General features: G+C 45.6%; 1 protein-coding gene across 3 annotated transcripts in view; it reads left to right on the forward strand.

The window, feature by feature from the left end:
- SMARCAD1 (SWI/SNF-related, matrix-associated actin-dependent regulator of chromatin, subfamily a, containing DEAD/H box 1) overlaps nucleotides 1-21,411 on the forward strand; it is a 314,928-nt gene that overhangs the window by 2,395 nt on the left and 291,122 nt on the right. For 2 of the 3 annotated variants that reach the window (XM_030190695.1, XM_030190696.1), the window contains exon 3: nucleotides 94-98. The exons of the other annotated variant lie outside the window; for it this stretch is intronic. In XM_030190695.1, the coding sequence (XP_030046555.1) occupies nucleotides 94-98 (5 nt within the window). The remainder of the gene's footprint in view (nucleotides 1-93; nucleotides 99-21,411) is intronic. 3 annotated transcript variants of the gene reach the window in all.

Below are 21,411 nucleotides of genomic sequence, written 5' to 3' on the forward strand. Positions count from 1 at the left end.
GTGTATGCTTCCCAGGGTCTCGAGGGCTGCATAAAATTCAATGGTGGGATGGGTTCATGCTATAGATTGTCCTCCGCTGTGCTAGACTACCAGGGATTGTTTTGGGACTTTTTTGGAGGGAGGGGGTAGGGCCCACAAGGGCATTTTTTAAACCACAGGGGAAAGGGAGGTTGGGTCAGGAGGGTGACCGGGGATACACTGGACCACCAGGGCTTTCTTTTAAACATTTGGGTGGGGGAGAGGGCAAGGGTCCAGTAAACCACCAGGGCTGTGGTTCCCAAACTTGGTCCTGGAGGCACCCCAGCCAGTCAGGTTTCCAAGATACCTACTATAAATATTCATGAGACAGATTTGCACGTATTGCCTCCACTGCATGCAGATCTATCTCATAAATATTCATTGTGAATATACTGGCTGGGTTGCCTCCAGGACCAGATTTGGGAACCACTTCACCAGAGTGGTTTTTTTTTTTTTTTTTTTTAATTTTTTAATGTTTGGGGAAAGGGGTGGTTAAATTTTGGTCAGGGCCGTTGCACAAATCAGTCTGGGGCACAGTGGTCAGGTTGCAGTGAGAGAACGGGTGCTGCTAGACACCTTTCTCTTCAACCAACTCTTCTATGCTTCCTTGGACCTGGCAAACATTTTCCAGTGTTAAGCATGCATGAGAAACTTTCTTTTTGAGCATGTTTTCAGGGTTGATAATGACTGCATTAACATGCATTTAACTGCATGTTAATGCGGTCTGTGATATTTGAGCATTCAGTGCATAAAAATGTGTTCAAACCTAGCGTTAACAGCATGTTTAATGCGGGTGGTAGTTTTGAGCATCGGCCTGCTGGTGACTAGCTGCTTAGTACCTATCATCTGATGAACTAAAAGTAGTTGCCTTGGCTGTTCAGACAAATTTAAATAAAGTACTAACTTATATATATATATATATATATATATATATATATATATATATATAGTCTGCCTAACAGTCAGAGTTGTACCTGCCACTCTTTGCAGATTACACCCCTCTGCGTCCTAGTAAAACTGTAAAGGTTATTTAAGTTAGTTAAACTGTAAAGGTTATTTAAGTTTTACTTTGATTCCATTGTCATGCTGTATGGGGATTCTCTGTGTTTATCCCATATACTTTTTAATTAGCTGGGAGGCTATTCAAGGCACCCATTATCCTTACTTTTTTTTTTTTAATTCCAGCATTTCCTGATATTTATGGCAGAATTGCAATTGTTGTAGCTAACAGCAGTAATGTTTAATGCAAACAGATTTTTTCTGTTATAGTCACTATCCAAACAGCTCGGTGCCTCTGACATTTGTTCAGCTAGTAGTTAACTTTCTCACGTCTGGAAACTTTGACCAATGTTCTAATACTAAGGAGAAATTGCTTTTGTTCCTCACTTTTTTTGTGATAAATAATATCACAAAAAAGTGCTGGATAAGTTTAATGCCCCTTTCAGCGGTGTCATTCACGATTTGGGATACCACAATTTCCTTCAGCTGCTGGGTTTTAGTTCTTCTGTTGCAGTTCTTTTTTTTTTTTTTTTTTTAACTTTTGTCACCTGTTGAACATTGTTTCTAGCTTCTCAGTTGCATTTTGTTGTATCTTTGAGGAAATGTTGCCATATTCCACAAACAAAATGCAGCTTGTACTGTGTAGCTTGAAATCTCCCTTATTCTTTGCTTGCATATCTTATGTTAGTAGAAAAAACCCCAGAAAGGACCTGTCTTTTGGTTGGAAATTTCATTCCAGTTATGGCTTCTGTAACAGGCTCAACGATCCATATATTTGTGGCACTGCCTGTAGTACATTAGTGAGGAACCATGACTGTACTAAGCACCCTTAACTAATTTCATGTGACAGTTTGTTTAAAGAAAAACAAATCTGATGGTGATCTTCATAACAACTCTGATGCTGCTATTATGCTTAAAAGCATCATATATAATTGAGATTAAGAATTATGTTCAAATCCAAGTTAAAACTTTAGAAACTATGAAATTGTTAAGTAATATAGGTGCTTTCCATATGGCAGCAATCACATTATCAAAGAAATAACAAAGACTAAAATTGCTTATTTACGTACAGCTTCAAGTTACAAAGCTGTATCGTTCTTTATAAGCATTTGACATACTGATGGGTGTAACTTTGATTTTTCTCAAACTTTCATTAGCAGTATACAAATAGCAATAAAAATAATTGAACTTCACTGACCTTGAGTGACCTCTAAATATCATCCAAACTTGGTTGTAACAATTTTGCTTCATTATGTATAACAAACCTAAAGGCTGAGCACATGTAAGAAGTTGAAAACTTTCAGTGCATTTAGGGATCATGTGTCTACATTCATCTAAATGCCTATTTTTTTAGGAAAGTAATCACCTACTTTCCTTTATAGATTAGGTACCTTTATATAGGCACACTGTTATAGGTTACTCCCTAGGTGACTAATAACTAAATTGAGCACTCTTGTTAAAGGCCTTAAAGTGACTGACAGGTTAGGAGCTGGTTGAGTGAAAGGTGACACTGGTTCATGGTAAATGGAGTTCACTCTGAGGAAAGAGATTGGTTGTTGGGAAAGGTTTGCTTTTTTAGGATGGTACTGTAGGGGTATTTTCCTGCTGTCTCATCTTTGCTGGTCTGAGGCCTGTCCAAGCCTGAAGCAACAACTATGGATTCTACAGCCTGTGGCCTGAATACTTCAGAAACCAGCTTTCTACAAAGGAAAATTACTTTTTGGCACAGCTATGCTGCTGACTTCATTAAGGACATATGTCTACATGCATTGGCCATCCATCTTGTCTCCTGGGAGCAAGTGAAGGAGTGAACTAACAACTATGAACTGTGGAGGGGAGCTTGCTACAATCGGGCTCATGACTGATAAGTTATTCTAGCTGGATGCACACAACCCACGGTCATGACAAAGAGGGCTAATCTGCTGGACAGAGATACATGGTTGGTGATTGGTCCATGGGTTACCTGACCAAGAACAGGGCCGAGGAGGAAGATCAGAAGTTCAGAAGACGAGAATAGGAAGAGAAAAGATTTGTTTTATACATATCTCTTAGAGGAGCTAGAGGTAGAGACTGACTTCTGGCCTGAACACCATTGAACTGTGATTTCTTGTGCTGAGAGCTGACAAGGTCAGGTTCAGCTGCAGCTCTGTGGTTTTCCCCAAAGACTGTGTAATCAGTGTACAGAGCAAAGACCTTGGATTTTATTCCTTGACTGAGATAGACTCGCATGTACTCTGCTGGAGTCAAAGAGGAGGAATCCGATTCATCACCAGAAGTCTGAAATCTACAGGCCCAGAGTAAGAGAAGCAGAAATATTTCTTCTTATCGTTCAGGGGTTAGCTAATCTGTGGTGATTGTCTGTGTCTGATTGGTTATAACAGGACTTGTGGTTTTCAACCTTATATTGCTGCTAAGAGCATAATCTTCTTAGGATATATTAGTGGTGTAATCATATATCTTTATCTGTTAGCAATCAGGATTTTTGTAGTACAAGTCTATTTTTGTAATTTGCTTTGCATTTTGCCATATTATTTTTATATCTATAATAATATATTCCATCTTGGCATTTCTCTTTTCATTGGTGCAGCTTGTCAGCAGAGCCTAAGGGCCAATTAGGCACTTCCATATCCCTGAGCATACGAGTCTAGAATAATTGCTATTTTGTGATTCTGATATAAAAGTGCCTACTTAAATAGGGTTCTCATGTTCCTGACTTTTCTGGCCTTTGTAAGGAGTGTTTCCCATGTCCAGTCCTGGAATACCCCTTGCCAGTCAGGTTTTAAGGATATTTGCAATGAATATGTGTGAACATGATATGCTTATACTACTTTCATTATATGCAATCTCTTTCATACATATTCGTTGTGGATATCCTGAAAACCTGACTGGCAAAGGGACTCTAGAACCAGACTCGACTGCTCTAGAAGATATAAAACATTCATTCCCACATGGAATTTAAGAAGTATTAAAAACATATCTTCTTGAACAAATGTATGGGCCAATTGCATAGTGCAGCGACCTTACTAGTTTAATATTTGGTGTGATTGACTCCAGTCTCATGTGTACCGCCTACTAGAAGTTTTCCTCCCTAATCTATTACCCTCCACTCTGTTCCCCTGGTTTTCCTTCTACCACTGACTTCCCTGTCCTGTCAATGTTTGTAGTTCCTTTCCGATATATTTATTTACTAGTAAAAAAGGCCTGTTTCTGACACACATGAAACGTGCGCTAGCAAGGTTTTCCTTGGAGTGTGTATGTTTGAAAGAGTGTGTGTGAGAGTGACTGTGTGAGAGACAGAGAGTGAATGTGCGAGTGTGTGTCTGTGTGACAGAGAGAGAGTAAGACTGGGTGCGAGTGCATATGTGAGACAGAGCGAGTGTGAGAGAGAGAGTGTGTTTCACACAGATACACTGTGTGAGAGAGAGACATAGTGTGTGTGATACAGAGAGAGTGTGACAGTGTATGTGTGGGATACACAGACTCTCTGTGAGACCGAGAGTGTGTGAGAGTGAGTATGTGATACAGTGTGAGACATAGTGTGAGAGACACTGACTGTGAGACCGAGAGTGTGTGTGTGACAGATCCCTCCCCCCCCCCTCTGTTGTCTCAGGGCCCCCTCCTCCCCCTCTGGTATGAGGACCCCCTCCCCCCTCTACGAATTTCTGCTCCAGTTTTCTGTTCTTATGTTTTGTTGTTTTTAGGTGATGATATGCAGTCTGTGACTCTTTGTTTGCATTGGCTGTGCCCTAGCGCTATTTTTCTTTTCAGCGCCAGCTTCTGCTCTCTGTGCCAGTGCTTAGCTCTGCCGTATGTACCTGCCATCGGATTCCCGCTCCCTTTGCTTCTTCTTTTTATTTTTTCTTATTTTATATTCTTTATTTTCAGTGTCCTCTTGCCCGAGCTTTGCTACCACTTCACAGTTGTTTGGCGTTTTAGCAGAGGACTGTCGTTTACCGGTATGCTATTTTGTTAGCTTGGGCTTCACTTTTTGTGACACGTAGGTGCTGTTATAAATCTTTGTATTGAAGGGTTCGTATAATGTTTTGACGTGAGGGCAGGGCAGAGAGAGATGTGACAGACTGACGATCTTACGAACCCTTCACTGAAGCCACGGAGTCAGCTTAAGAATGTCGGAGGTGCATTTTATTATAGTAGAGATTTTGGCATTGTGCACCGCTATGATGGTATGTTCTTTTAGCGGTATATCAAATAAAAGCAATCCTGAACCTGTGGGATCTAGCAAAAGTTTAGAATGGTCTAGAGTTTGACAGTTAAGATTTAATATTAAAAAATGCAGGGTCATATACTGTACTTGCATAAACCTAGGAAGCGGTACAGTATAGAGCAGTGATTCTCAACCAGTGTGTTGGGGGATACTGGTGTGTGTCATAGACAGCAAACCTATACTTCCCTTAACAACCACCTGTGGCTGTAAGTTGGGGAGAGAAGAGATCCAAAGAGTCCTCACTACCCCCCAGCAATAACTGCTGCAACCAACCTCAATTGAAAGTGATTTGGGTCTGCTGTGCATAGGTGCTGTTTGCTACATAATTTCTGAGTAGCCTGTTTGCATAGTTTTGTCATTTTGCTGTATCTGGTAGTGGAGGAATTTTGTGTTGTCATTACTGAAGTGGCACCAAAATTTGAATATAAATTTGCTTTGCATGCTAACCTTTAGGGGGAAACATTCTAGCTCTAGAATGGATACAAATTTCTTGATGTTGACAATTTTAGTGTGAATTTGCCTACCGTTAAACCCCATATCGGCAAACAGTATACAACACATTGGTCCCAAATTTCTCTCTGATGAAGTGAATTTTAAAGATTGTTTTTCAACTCTGTCTTTGACTGAAAGTAACTTTTCTTCTGTTAATACAAAAATAAGTTGAAATGCAGAAGATAAGGTACAGCTCTAATTAATTTGGTATGTGAAGGGGAGGATGGCACTTGTTTTTCCGGGCCCAGCTTGGCCACCTGGACTTTGGAAACATGTGACCATGTTCCCACAGTCCTAAATAGAGAAGCATTCTGTAACTTTCCATAGCTCTGAATATGCGCTCAGAGTCTAATAAAAAGGGAGGGCTTGTCACAGCAGAGTGGAGGTTCATTTGTGGGCAGACGTATTGTGCCGAGGGTCTGTTCCTGGTCTGAAGCTCCTAGCTCTGGCTGTGAACGCCCCCCCCCCCCCCCCCCCCAGCTGATAAGAGCCTGGATGATATAGACCAGTGATGTTGTATGTATAGTGTATTATTGCTTCATTTCCTGGTCTAATAACTCTTTGCATTGTTGATGTAGAGACCAGTGATGTAATGATTGTTTACACAGCTAACCATTGTGTGTATATATCCTAATCATTGTAGAATTTAGCTCCTCTAATAAAGGTCTTATTAAGAGTCCAAAAGAATCCACAGTATATCAGTGAAACAGGCTGTAAATCCATAGCATTACAGTGAGTAAAGATTTAAAACTTCATTAAGAAAAAATAACATGTAATAGCTTTAATTTTAACTGTATATTTTCCTTGTATTTCTTATAATGAAATATTAGTGAAGTGGAGGAGTAGCCTATTGGTTAGAGCACTAGTCTTCACATCCAGGTGGCCGGTTCAAATCCCATTGCTGCTCTTTGTGATCTTGGGCAAGTCACTTAATCTTCATTGTGTCAGGTACAAAATTAGATTGTGAGCTCTCCAGGGACAGAGAAATAACCAGTGTACCTGAATGTAACTCACCTTGATCTACTGAAAAAGGTGTCAGCAAAATACAAATACATTTAGAACTGATTTTTTTTTTCAGCTGTAAACTTTAGTGTTCAGTGTGTCACACATATGAACATTGTCTGTCAGGTTTGTCACAACAGAAGAGAGGTTGAGAACCACTGGTATAGAGGGTGAAGTTTTGTATATAAGAATAGAGTAGAAGCTATATGTGATTGTTTCTGACCTTAAGGTGGTCAACAGGTAAATAAGGTGATAGTAAAAATCCAGGTATATGCTGGAGTTTTAAGGAACAGAATAGTAAACAGGAAGAAGGAGGTGATACTGCTCCAGTATAGTTCTTAGGTGAAGCCTCATTTGGAGGAAAGTATGTAGTTCTGAAGTCTCTAATTTCCAAAGGCTATTCATCTATTTATTGACATACATTTGATATACTGTTATAGCTACTAAATTGCTTAGTGGTCTTTAGTCTTTCCCCACAGATTTTATGGCAGACATTTACCTTGGGGGGGGGGGGGGGGGGGGGGAATTAGGCTAGCAGAAATACAGTACAGACCTTTAAATACGTCCACGGTTTAAATGTGCAGGAGGAAGGTCACTTTCAGTGAAAAGGAGGCAGTGCAATAAGGGGTCATGGAGTAAGGATGAAAGTAGATAGTTGGTGTAATCGAAGGCATAGGTTCTCATCTCAATCTTCAGGACATCTACATTGAATATGCATGAGACAAATGTGCACACACTGCTTCTTTTGTATGAAATTACTATGAGTATCCTGAAAATCGGACTGGCTGGAGTTGGGTTGAGAACCACTGATGTAAGGAAATATTTTTACAAAAATGGTGATGGGATGTGGTGGTTAAAAAAAAAAAAAAAGCATGGGTAAGCAGCAATGTGCCTCTAAGGACTGGCCTAGTGCATGCAGATTTTTTTTGTTGAGCAACAAGTTTTAAAATCCAACAATTTTTGAGTGCCAGCATTAGCAGTACATTTTCCTATATAATATGATTATTTACTGTATTGCATGTTTAAAGCACTGTTTTCTATAGACACCCATATATTTCTATGGGCGTCTCTAGTGTTTAGCACGTGTTGAAAACGTTAGTGCGGCTTAGAAAAAAAGGGCCCTAAATGTAAAGTATCGAAAAATGAAAAGAAGTGATATAACAAATTTCTTTTTATAAAAAATTTATTTCTACTCATAATTCCCAGGTCCACCCTACTACTACTACTACTATTTAGCATTTCTATAGCGCTACAAGGCGTACACAGCGCTGCACAAACATAGAAGAAAGACAGTCCCTGCTCAAAGAGCTTACAATCTAATAGACAAAAAATAAAGTAATCAAATCAATTAATGTGTACAGGAAGGAGGAGAGGAGGGTAGGTGGAGGCGAGTGGTTATGAGTCAAAAGCAATGTTAAAGAGGTGGGCTTTCAGTCTAGATTTAAAGATGGACAAGACGTAGGGGCTCAGGAAGTTTATTCCAGGTGTAGGGTGCAGCGAGACAGAAGGCGCGAAGTCTAGAGTTGGCAGTAGTGGAGAAGGGAACAGATAAGAAGGATTTATCCATGGAGCGGAGTGCACGGGAAGGGGAGTAGGGAAGGACGAGTGTGGAGAGATACTGGGGAGCAACAGAGTGAGTACATTTATAGGTTAGTAGAAGAAGTTTGAACAGGATGCGAAAACGGATAGGGAGCCAGTGAAGCGACTTGAGAAGAGGGGTAGTATGAGTAAAGCGACCCTGGCGGAAGACAAGACGGGCAGCAGAGTTTTGAACCGATTGGAGAGGGGAGAGGTGACTAAGTGGGAGGCCAGCAAGAAGCCAATTGCAGTAGTCTAAACGAGAAGTGACAAGGGTGTGGATGAGGGTTTTGGTAGAGTGCTCGGAAAGAAAGGGGTGGATTTTACGGATGTTGTAAAGAAAGAAACGACAGGTCTTGGCAATCTGCTGGATATGAGCAGAGAAGGAGAGAGAAGAGTCAAAGATGACCCCAAGGTTTTGAGCTGAAGAGACAGGGAGAATGAGAGAGCCATCAACAGAAATACAAAACGGAGGGAGTGGGGTGGTGGGTCCCTCACTCCAGGTGCCCAGGGTTTCCAGGTACTTTTTTGGCTAAGGTCAGTTGACTCTCAGGGGAAGGAATGCTGGCTTCAGCCTAGCCCTTGGTAAGCCTTTCCTTGGCTGAGAGGTGCCCAGCTCTCCCACCGACTGCCTTTCAGGTGCTGTGGAGGACTTGCAGCTTATCTGCATATCCTCACAGCCTTCTCCGGGGTGACTCTCAGGTCCAGTCCAATCCACTCAGGGTCTCCGCTCTAGGTGCAGTGCGCGGGGCATTTTCTCTTTACGTTTATATTTTCTCTAGTTACTACTTATGGCTCCAGTACACTTCCTAATCTGTTTCTTCACCTGAAACTACTATACACTACACAAACACATTTCCCACCCTCTGCTTTCATCATCTCACCATCTCTTTTGTCCTCTTCCTTCTCAGCTCTCAACCTTCAACATTTCCTTCCTTTCATTCATTCATCTCCTTTCTATCTGAGTACATCTGGCCTTTGTCGCTGTCATCATACTTCTCCACCTCTTCTCTGTACTCTCTTGCTCCTTCTCCTGCTCTCTGCTGGGGACATCAATCCCAATCCTGGTCCTCCACATCAGCTCTCATCCTATTTGTGCAGGTCACACCATGATGTCTCCAATCTAATTTCTGTTCTTCTCCTCCCCCCTTCTTGCCTGCCTTTATTTTGTGCTCTGTGGAATGCCCGCTCTGTCTGTAACAAACCTTCCTACATCCATGACCTGCTTATCTCTTGTTCTCTCCATCTACTTGCCCTAACTGAAACTTGGCTTTGCCCTGAAGACTCTGCTTCAGTTGTGGCCCTATGCCATGGAGGTTATCTTTCTCCCATACTCCTTGCCTGGTTGGCCGCGGAGGTGGTGTCCGGCTACTACTTTCACCCTCTTGTAGATTTAAACCTCTTCTTCCACCTCAGTCTCTTCTTTTCTTCCTTCGAAGTCCACTCCATCTGTCTATTCACTCCTCTGCCTCTCCGAGTTGCAGTCATCTATCGATCCCCTGATAAGTCCCTTTCTTCCTTTCTCACTGAGTTTGACGCCGGGCTTTCCTTCTTTCTTGAACCTTCATCTCCTTCCCTTATTCTTGGGTATTTTAACATTCACGCTAATGATCCCGCTGACTCTTATGCTTCTCAGTTTCTCGCTTTCTTCTTTCAATCTTCAACTGTGCTCCACTACACCTGCTCACCAGAATGGCCACTGTCTTGATCTTATCCTCTTCTCAAACTTCTGACTCTTCAGCTTCTGTGCGTCAGCTCTTCCACTGTCTGACCATCATCTGATAACTTTCACACTTAAACACCCTCCTCCCTAGTCCTGTCCAATCTTAACCAATACATTTAGAAATCTTCAGGCTATTGACCTTTCTACTGTGTCCTCCAGTGTTCCAAATCTCTTCTCTACCACTATGTTATCCAAGTCTGTCAATGAGGCTGTCTCTTCCTATAATACTATTCTCTCCTTTGCTCTGGATACTCTTGCTCCTCCCGTTCCCGTTCTGTAAAGTGTACCAAACCACAGCCTTGACTGACCTCTAGAATCTGCTACCTACGTTCCTGTGCCCGTTCTGCCGAGCGCCTTTGGCTGAAATCCCATGTCCATGCTGACTTCATACATTTCAAATTCTTGCTGACCTCCTTCTAGTCTGCTTTTACTTACCAAACAGGATTATTACGTCCAGTTGACATTCTCTTGGCTCAAACCCTCAACGCCTCTTTGTCACACTGAACTCTCTCCTCAAAGTGCCTTCACCTCCAACTCCTTCTTCACTTTCTCCCCAGACTCTAGCTGAGTACTTTCATGATAAGGTTCACAAGATTAAACTTGAATTCTCAACCAAGTCACCTCCACCTCTCCTTCCCTTAGTCCATTCTCTCAACCCTCCAACCCCTGCCTCTTTTTCTTCCTTTTTTGAAATCACTGAAGTGGAAACTACACATCTTTCCTCCTTGAAACTAACTACCTGTTCCTCCAATCCTATTCCCACTCATCTACTTAAGACTATCTCTCCTACTGTCATCCCTTTTATCTGTCATATCCTCACTTTCACTTTCCACTGCAACTGTTCCTGATGCCTTCAAACATGCCGTAGTCGCACCACTCCTTAAAAATCCTTCATTGAACCCTTCCTCTCCCTCCATTTATTGCCTCATCTCCCTCCTCCCTTTCCTAGCCAAGATACTTGAATGTACTTGTTCACCGCCGTTGCCTTGACTTCCTTTCCTCTCAAGCTATTCTTGATCCACTTCAATCTGGCTTTCGCCCCTTCATTCCACTGAAATAGCACTTTCTAAAGTGTCCAATGACCTGTTCCTGGCCAGATCCAAAGGCCTCTATTCTATCCTCATCCTCCTCGATCTATCTGCTGCTTTTGACACGGTCACAGCCTGCTCCTTGATACACTGTCCTCGCTTGGATTTCAGGGCTCTGTTCTTTCCTGGTTTTCTTCTTATCTCTCCCATCATATTTTTAGTGTATACTCTGGTGGATCCTCCTCCACTCTTCTATCCCATTGTCAGTTGGTGTACCTCAGGGATGTGTCCTGGGACCTCTTCTTTTCTTCATCTATACTTCTTCCCTTGGTACTCTGATCTCATCCCATGGTTTTCAGTATCATCTTTATGCTGATGATTCCCAGATCTACACCTCCACACCAGAAATCTCAGCAGGAATTCAGGCCAAAGTATCAGCCTGCCTGTCTGACATTGCGGCCTGGATGTCTGATCACCATCTGAAACTAAACATGACCAAGACTGAGCTTCCTATCTTTCCCCCTATACCAACCTCTCCTCTTCCCCCATTCTCTATCTCTGTGGATAACACACTCATCCTTCCTGTCTCATCAGCTCGTAACCTTGGGGTCATCTTCGACTCCTCTCTCTCCTTCTCTGAACATATTCAGCAGACTGCTAAAACCTGTTGTTTCTTTCTCTATAGAATCTCCAAAATTTGCCCTTCCTTTCTAAGCACACTACCAGAACCCTTATTCACACTCTTATCACCTGTCGCTTAGACTATTGCAACTTGCTTCTTACAGGTCTCCCACTTAGCCATCTCTCTCCTCTTCAATCTGTTCAAAATTCTGCCGCACGACTTGTATTTTGCCAGTGTCGCTATGCTCATATTAGCCCTCTCCCCGATCGATCTCCATGTGGCCTATGGCGTCGGAGGGCGAGGGCGCGAAAAATCGCTCCCCGGACCGCGTGTGCGCTTCTAGCGGGGATGCGGGGGTCTTAAAGTCTGATTCGCCCTTGTTGGGTGTCAGTTTGGAGGCCGGTCAGTGTCCCGGTTCTTCCTCCGGTGCGGCGGTTTTTCCCGCCATAAACGCCCATCCCCCGCTGCTCGCCTCCGCCATCTTGGCCGGCCACTCTGCTCGGACGGCTTCTTCTTGGGCCGCCCTTGAGCTGGGAGACGTTAATGCCATGGCCGCCCTTGATTTGGGCGACGGCAAAAAAGCGGCTAAAGTTAAGCGCCGTTCTTCCCGCGCGGCTCCTTCGCGGAGTGTCGCGCCGGACGCCATCTTGGATGCGCAGCATGTTTCTCCCCCGCTCTTGCGAGCACCGGTTGAGGGTGCGTCTAGGGCTGTGGCCCAGGCTGCTGAAGTGCACAGTCTGGGGGGTTTCTCCCCCGAGTTTATTTTGCTGCTGCATCAGGCCTTCCTTATGCAAAACGCTGCCCCTGCTCCCTTGTCCGATAAAGGGGTTGAGGCCCCCGGAAGTAAACGCTCTCGGGTGGATTCCCAGGCCTTAGAGGACTCTGTCTCCTCTGATGTAGATGAGGGCAGCGTATCTGAGTTCTCCCAACGGTCCTTTGGGGATTCCTTGGAGGAGACGGATTCCCGCTCGGATGGAGCGGATGACCCCTCTGTAGCGCGGATCTTTCGCTCAGAGGATTTGCCCAAACTGTTAGTGCAGGCCATGAGCATTTTGAAGATTTCCTCTCCAGAGGACGTCTCTCCCTCAGCCTCTGTTGGCTCCGCCATTATGCTGGGGACGAAGCGCCCGCCTAGAACCTTCCACGTGCATGATGCCATGCACACCTTAATTTCGGCTCAATGGGATGTCCCAGAAGCGAGCCTCAAAGTGGCTAGGGCTATGTCCCGCCTCTATCCTTTGCCTGAAAGTGAATGGGAGGCCTTTCTTTGGCCTACCGTGGATTCTTTAATCACTGCGGTGACTAAGAAAACGGCGTTGACAGAGGAAGGTGGCACGGCCCTAAAGGACTCCCAAGACAGAAGATTGGAGGCGGCCTTAAGGTCGTCCTTCGAGGCGGCTGCCTTAAGTTTGCAGGCCTCAGTTTGCGGCTCCTATGTGGCCAGGGCGTGCCTGACGATTGTGCAGCGGGCTTCCCCCTCGGATCCTTCCTTGAGGGCTGATTGGCCGGCCCTGGAATCGGGCTTGGCTTATTTGGCAGACTTACTGTATGATGTCTTGAGAGCCTCAGCTAAAGGTATGGCTCAGACAGTCTCTGCGCGGCGGTGGCTTTGGCTGAAGCATTGGTCTGCTGACCACTCCTCTAAGTCCCGCCTGGCTAAGTTGCCTTTTAAAGGCAAGCTGCTCTTTGGGGTCGAGCTGGACAAAATTGTGACCGATCTCGGCACATCTAAGGGCAAGAGGTTACCAGAGGTCAGGGCTCGGGCCAGTGCTCGCCCCAGTAACTCCAGAGGACGGTTTCAGGAAGCCCGTCGGTACCGCCCGGGCAAGTCGGGCTCCTCTGCCCCCTCTTCCTTCAAGAGGAACTTCTCTCCCCAAGCAGCATTCCTTTCGCAGAGACCGCCGTCCCGGAGGTGCGCCCTCCGGTCCTCCCCCAGGGTCTCGTACCCAATGACCGGGGTCCTGGTCCATGGCCCAGTGCAGATTGGAGGACGCCTGTCCTCGTTTCTGGGCGAGTGGACCAGGGTAACTTCAGACGCTTGGGTGCTGGAAGTCATCAGAGACGGCTACAAGCTAGAGTTCTGCCAACCCTTAAGAGACGGGTTTGTACTCTCTCCCTGCAAGTCTCCGGTCAAAGTTGTGGCAGTGCAGCAGATCTTGGACAATCTGATCCGCCTGGGTGCGGTCGTTCCGGTGCCAGAAAATCATCTTGGCAAGGGACGTTACTCCATTTACTTTGTGGTACCAAAGAAAGGAGGTTCTGTACGGCCTATCCTCGACCTCAAAGGGGTCAATCGGGCCTTGAAAGTTCGTCATTTTCGCATGGAGACTCTCTGCTCTGTTATAGCGGCAGTGAAGGCAGGGGAGTTCCTGGCATCCTTGGACATCAAGGAAGTGTACTTGCATATTCCCATCTGGCCTCCTCATCAACGCTTTCTGCGTTTGCAGTCCTGGGCCGACACTTCCAGTTCAGAGCCCTCCCGTTCGGGTTGGCTACTGCTCCGCGGACCTTCTCCAAAGTAATGGTGGTCATCGCGGCCTTCCTGCGAAAGGAAGGAGTACAAGTCCATCCTTATCTGGACGACTGGTTGATCTGAGCCCCCTCTTATGCAGAGTGCGGCAAAGCTGTGGACCGGGTGGTTGCTCTTTTGAGCTCCCTGGGGTGGATCATCAACTGGGAGAAAAGCCAGCTGTGCCCGACTCAGTCCCTGGAGTATCTGGGAGTTTGATTCGACACCCAAGTGGGCAGAGTGTTCCTGCCGGACAATCGGATTGTCAAACTTCAGGCTCAGGTGGACCAGTTCCTAGTAGCCTCTCCGCTTCGGGCTTGGGACTATGTGCAGCTGTTGGGCTCTATGACGGCCACGATGGAAGTAGTGCCCTGGGCCAGGGCTCATATGAGACCACTACAACACTCTCTGCTGCAGCGCTGGACTCCGGTGTCGTAGGATTATGCAGTGCGCAAGGTGCTGAGCTGGTGGCTGAAGACAGACAAGTTGTCTGCAGGGATGCCTCTTGTGACCCCGGAGTGGATTGTCGTCACGACGGCCGCCTCTTTGACGAGCTGGGGAGCCCACTGTTTGGGAAGGACAGCGCAGAGGCTCTGGTCTCCTGCAGAGGCAAAGTGGTCTATCAACCTCCTGGAACTCAGAGCCATTCGGTTGGCGCTATTGCAGTTCCTCCTGATACTGGCGTTGAAGCCAGTACGGGTCCTGTCGGACAATGCCACGGCTGTGGCCTATGTCAACCGCCAGGGAGGTACCAAGAGCGCCCCTCTAGCCAAGGAGGCCATGAATCTATGCCAGTGGGCGGAAGCGAGCCTGGAGCAGCTGTCAGTGGCCCACATTGCCGGAGTCATGAATGTCAAGGCGGACTTTCTCAGTCGCCATACCTTGGATCCCGGAGAGTGGCAGTTATTGGCTCAGGCGTTCTTGGACATCACGAAGCACTGGGGCCAGCCGAGCCTAGATCTGATGGCGTCATCGGCCAATTGCCAAGTGCCGCGCTTTTTCAGCAGAGGACGGGACCCTCGATCCCTGGGAGTAGATGCTCTTCTCCAACAGTGGCCGACACAGGAGCTTCTCTGTGTTCTTGCCCTGGCCCATGTTGGGCAGGGTGCTAGACCGGGTGGCAAAGCATCCGGGCCGGATAATCCTGGTGGGTCCGGACTGGCCCAGACGTCCCTGGTATGCAGACTTGATCAGGCTCTCAGTGGACGACCCTCTGCGACTGCCAGTGGAGCAGGGCCTGTTGCATCAGGGTCCCGTGGTGATGGAGGATCCCTCCCCCTTTGGTCTTACGGCCTGGCTATTGAGCGGCAGCGTCTGAGGAAGAAGGGCTTCTCAGACAAGGTCATCGCCACTATGCTGAGAGTGAGGAAGCGCTCTACTTCTACTGCTTACGCCAGGGTTTGGCGTACCTTTGCAGCGTGGTGTGAAGCAGGCTCACTTTCTCCCTTCGCTGCTCCAATTTCTTCAGTGTTGGCGTTCCTGCAAGAAGGTCTGGAGAAAGGCCTGTCGCTCAGTTCCCTTAAAGTCCAGGTAGCGGCTCTGGCTTGCTTCAGGGGCCGCCTGAAGGGTGCTTCCCTGGCTTCGCAGCCAGATGTGGTGCGTTTTCTCAAGGGAGTTAATCACCTGCGCCCTCCTCTGCACTCAGTGGTGCCTGCGTGGAATCTCAACCTGGTGCTAAGAGCCTTGCAGAAGCCGCCTTTTGAACCCTTGTCGAGGGCATCTCTGAAAGACCTGACGTTGAAAGCAGTCTTTTTGGTGGCTATCACTTCAGCCAGAAGAGTTTCCGAGCTCCAGGCACTCTCATGTCGAGAGTCTTTTCTGCAGTTCACTTAGGCAGGAGTGACTATTCGCACAGTGCCTTCCTTCCTGCCCAAGATTGTTTCTCGCTTCCATGTGAATCAGCAGCTCTGTCTCCCTTCCTTTCGTAGGGAGGTCTACCCAGAGGAATACTCTGCTCTCAAATATCTGGATGTGAGACGAGTCATCATCAGATACTTGGAAGTGACCAATGATTTCCGGAAGTCGGATCATCTGTTTGTCCTGTTTGCAGGTCCTCATAAGGGTCTGCAGGCTGCTAAGCCTACAGTGGCAAGATGGGTCAAGGAAGCCATTGCAGCGGCTTATGTGGCCGCGGGGAAGGTGCCGCCTATCCAGCTGAAGGCTCACACCACTAGAGCTCAGGCGGCCTCGATGGCAGAGGCCGGATCCGTCTCCTTGGAAGAGATATGCAAGGCGGCAACTTGGGCATCGGCCCAAACCTTCTCCAGGCATTACCGCTTGACTGTGGCTGCTCGGGCGGAGGCCCGGTTTGGAGCTTCAGTGTTGCGGTCAGGGATTTCAATGTCCCGCCCTGGCTGAGTACTGCTTCGGTACATCCCACCAGTCTATGGATTGATCAGCATGATGATATGGAAGGTAAAATTATGTATCATACCTGATAATTTTCTTTCCATTAATCATAGCTGATCAATCCATAGCCCCTCCCAGATAGCTGTACTGTTTATATTCTGGTTGCATTTCAGGTTCAAGTTTAGTCTTCAGTTCCTGTTCAGGAGGACTTCGTGTTCAAGTTTTTTCACTTGGATTCTTCAAGAGTTGAGACGAGTTTGTGTTAGTGAGCTGCTGCATTCCTCTCCCCTCCGTTATACGGGGCTGGATTGAGACATAAATTCTGCCGGCGCTCCCTCCCGCTTCGTGCGGCTGTAGGGCAGCTTTGTACCCCTCCCGCTTCGGCGGTGTTAGGGTCAGTCAGCTCCTCCCGCGGTTGCGGTTGCAGGATAAGCCAGATCCCCCCGCATCGGCGGGTGTGGTGTCCCTCCCCCGCTCCGCGGGGATGAGCTGGACGGATTCCCCTCCCCCACTTGTGTGGGGATGAGCTGGGTTAATTCCCCTCCCCCGTTTCGGCGGTGGTGAGCTGGGCAGAGTGTCCCTTTGTGGGTGTAATTCTCTAAGTGCTGAGTCCTGCGGATGGAGCTTGGATATCGACATACTGAGGAGTTTCCGGCAGCACATGACCACATATAGGGAAGCAAAAGGATTGCTCTCTATCTCCACCTGTTGGTAGATGGACACAACCCACCAGTCTATGGATTGATCAGCTATGATTAATGGAAAGAAAATTATCAGGTATGATACATAATTTTACCTTTTATCAACTATTCGCCATACTCTTTCCCCCTAATTTTAAATCTTGAAACTTTCTACTACAGCTTTAGCAGATAGCTTTTTGTGGGCACTGCAGGACCTAGTTTAGTCTTCATCCCACCCACCCACCCTACCCTATCACAACTCTTCATTTATAGTTAGTTATAATTAGGATAAGAAGAGTGGAGTGCTGTTACAGAGTATTAATTACATTTCTAAGAAGAAAACAGTAAATAAATCACACAGTATACCATATAAGCTAAAGACATTTTTATATTAGGCTAATATCCTTAATACCGTATCAAGTTTTAAATTATTGAAAAACTAAAATGCTATGATAGAGACAGGAGTCAAGCAGTTGGTGAGCGGTTTATGTGTGTGCCCAATGCAAACAGCTCCTAGATCTCAGACAACGGGTCCATTCTCTTTAGGCCAGAGTAGCAGACTTGGTGGAGTGGCAGAGGTATATAGAGCAGACCTACAGGGACGTTGTAGAAAAGTCCCACCTCTAGTCTGGTATCCACAGTGCTGCCTTGGATGAGGGAGGTTTCCTAGCAGGGGATCATCATCCTGGTGAAGTAGGAAGTACTCCTGTACCAAGACCTGCCCACCAGGGGATGTACTATCCTCTCGCACCGAGGATATGTCTCCAGGAACTTCTGCCCGTGTGGAAAGGGTTAGAACAGCTGTTCTAGTTGGTGATTTGATCATTAGACATGTAGACAGCTAGGTGGCTGGTGCACATGATGATCACCTGGTGACTTGCCTGCCTGGTGCAAAAGTGGCAGACCTCACGCGCCACTCAGACAGGATTTAGATAGTGCTGGGGAAGAGCCGGCTATCTTGGTACATGTGGGTACCAGTCATATAGGAAACTGTGGGAGGGAGGTTCTGGAAGCCAAATTTAGGCTCTTAGGTAGAAAGCTGAAGTCCAGGTCCTCCAAGATAGCATTTTCAAAGATGCTCCCTGTTCAACACGCAGGACCCAAAATGCAGGCAGAGCTCCAAAGTCTCAATTTGTTAGGAACTGGATAATATTCTAGGGAAAGGGGAGATTGTTCCGAAAGGATGGGCTCCACTTTAACCGGGATGGAACCGGACTGCAAGGAGATAGAGCAGCTTTTAAACTAGAATGGGAGCGCATGGTTCGGTGTGGAGTATCCTTGAAGGATACTATTGAAACAGGACATTTTGGGGAATCCCAGTACAGATGTTTCAACAATGCTGAAAGTAAACCAGGTATTCTTAATGAGAGAGCAGGATAAAGGAAAAAACACAACTTGAAAAAGCTGTATAGAAATGCTAGAAGCCTAAAAAATAAGATGGGAGAGTTAAAATATATAGCACTAAATGATGAGGTAGATATAATAGGCATCTCAGAGACTTGGTGGAAAGAAGACAATCAATGGGACACTGTTAACAGGGTACAAATTGTATCGCAGTGATAGATCAAATTGGAGGGGGGTTGCGCTATATGTTAAAGAGGGATTGAGTCAAATAAAATAAACATTCCACATGACATAGAAATTCCATGTGTGAAGGGAAGAAGTATTCTTGTAGGGCTGTACAAGTGGAGGAGTAGCCTAGTGGTTAGTGCAGTGGACTTTGATCCTGGGGAGCTGAGTTCAATTCCCACTGCAGCTCCTTGTGACTCTGGGCAAGCCACTTAACCCTCCATTGCCCCTGGTACAAAATAAGTACCTGAATGAATATATGTAAACTGCTTTGAATGTAGTTGCAAAACAAACCTCAGAAAGGCGGTATATCAAGTCCCATTTTCCCTTTCCCTTCCGTCCGGGACAGAACGAACAAACGGATGAAGAAATGTTTACAGAGATTAGGAAAGCTGGCAAATGGGCAATGCTATAATGAGTGATTTCAGTTACCCTGATATTGATTGAATAAATGTTAAATCAGGGAGTGCAAAGGAGATCAATTTTTAGATGTAATAAACAACTGCTTCTTGGAGCAGCTGGTCTAGGAATCGACGAGATGGGGACCCATTTTGGATCTGGTCCTTGGTGGCGTGCAGGGCATAGTGTGAGAGGTTGCAGTGTTGGTTCCCCTGGGAAACAGTGATAACATGATTAAGTTTGAGCTACTATGTGGGATGAACCTGCAAAAGGAATCTACTGTACCTGCATTTAATTCTCGAAAGAGTGACTATAATATGTGGAAAATGGTTAAAAGGAAACTAAATAGATTGGCTACAACGGTTAGGAACTCAATGAGGCATGGACGTTATTCAAAACTACCATCTTAGAAGCCCAGTCCAGATGCATTCCACGGATTTGCAAAGGTAGAAAGGAGAGAAAACGTCAGCTTGCATGGTTAAAATGTGAAGTAAAAGAGGCCATTACATCCAAAAGATTGTCCTTCAAAGAATGGAAAAAGGACCCAAAAGAAGACGTAACAGAAGCACTGGCAAGTCATATGCAAAGCATTAATAAAGAAGGTGAAAAGAGAATATTAAGAGAAATTTGCCACAGACGCTAAAACTCACAGTAACAACTTTTTCAGGTACATCAAAAGCAGAGAGACTGCACGGCAATCCGTGGGACCGTTAGATCATGAGGGAGCAAAAGGGGCGCTCGGAGGACAAGGCCATAGTGGAGAAACTGAATGAAGTCTTTGCTTCTGTCTTTACGGAAGATGTTACAGATCTGCCTGTACCGGAAATGGTTTTCAAGGGTGGTAATGCGGAGGAATTGAAAGAAAGGTTGGTGAACCTGGAAGATGTACTGAGCCCAATTGGCACATAAGAGTAGTATATCACCTGACCGGATGGCATACATCCAAGAGCTCTCAAAGAACTCAAGCATGAAATTGTTGATCTGTTGTTAGTAATATGTATTCTGTGATAATGAACCTGTCTGGGCCTTCCCTGAACCAAAGTACTGAAGCCTGAAGCTGTCAGCTAAATCTAAAAATCCTAGCCTCTGTGTGACCCTGAGGCTCATAAGCCCTGTTGACAGGTGAGCTGACAGGCTTTGCAGAAAGAGGAACATTTAAGCAATTTTCCATGGAAGGTATTTACTGAAGAATATTGTTAGTTTTTTTGCAGTTTTTGATGTCTGGTATGATAAGATAAAAGGTTGCTGGCGAAATGGACTCTGATGTTGCAAGTGGAAAGTTCTGATCGGCATGGTGCTGCTTTGGACCTCCCTAATAATCTTGATCAGCTGTCGAAACCAATGTTTAGCAATATTGAGGGCGAGTCTAATGCTAGCAAACTGTTAGAGCTATATGGTAATAGAAAAGTATATACCTGAGTCAGCTGGACTTAGTCGGAGAAGTACATAGAGATTGCATCTGTGAGCAGCCTATGTAACTCCCCTATGAGAAAAGCCTTGTAAGTAACCAAAAATAAAATACCTATTATTTTCTCATATCTGTGTGGCTTCCACTTCATCTCTTCCTAACTACAAGAATGTGTGGAACATTCTATGGGGGAGGGCAGGTGAATTTATAAACACCTGTCATTAAAATTGTCTGAAGTACCTGAAGATTGGAGGGTGGCCAATATGACGTCAATTTTTAAAAAGGGTTCTAGTGGTGATCCAGGAAATTGTATCTTTACTCTGAAATGGCATAAGTCATGACAGAAAATTTGAAGCCACATTGAGCCTGCAAATAAGTGGGAAAATGTGGGATACAAATGCAACAAATAAATAAAATAGACTGGGTAACCTGACATCGGTGCTGGGCAAAATAGTGGAAACTATTATAAAGAATAAAAGTACAGAATACGTAGAACATAGTGTAATAGGACAGAGTCAGCATTGGTTCGGCCGAAGGATGTCTTGCCTCACCAATTTGCTTCATTGCTTTGAAGGAATAAACGTGGATAAAAGGTGAGCCGGTTGATGTAGTGTATCTAGTTTTTCAGAAAGCTTTTGATAAAGTTCCTCATGAGAGACTCCTGAGAAAATTAAAGAGTCATGGGATAGGAGGCAAAGTTCTGGTGTGGATTAGTGATTGATTATTGGACAGAAAACAGAGGGTAGGGTTGGGGTTGAGTGGTCACTTTTCTCAATGGATGAGTGAACAGTGGAGTGCCGCAGGGATCTG

Source organism: Microcaecilia unicolor, chromosome 2 (assembly GCF_901765095.1).
Source record: "Microcaecilia unicolor chromosome 2, aMicUni1.1, whole genome shotgun sequence".
Taxonomy (NCBI): Eukaryota; Metazoa; Chordata; class Amphibia; order Gymnophiona; family Siphonopidae; genus Microcaecilia; species Microcaecilia unicolor.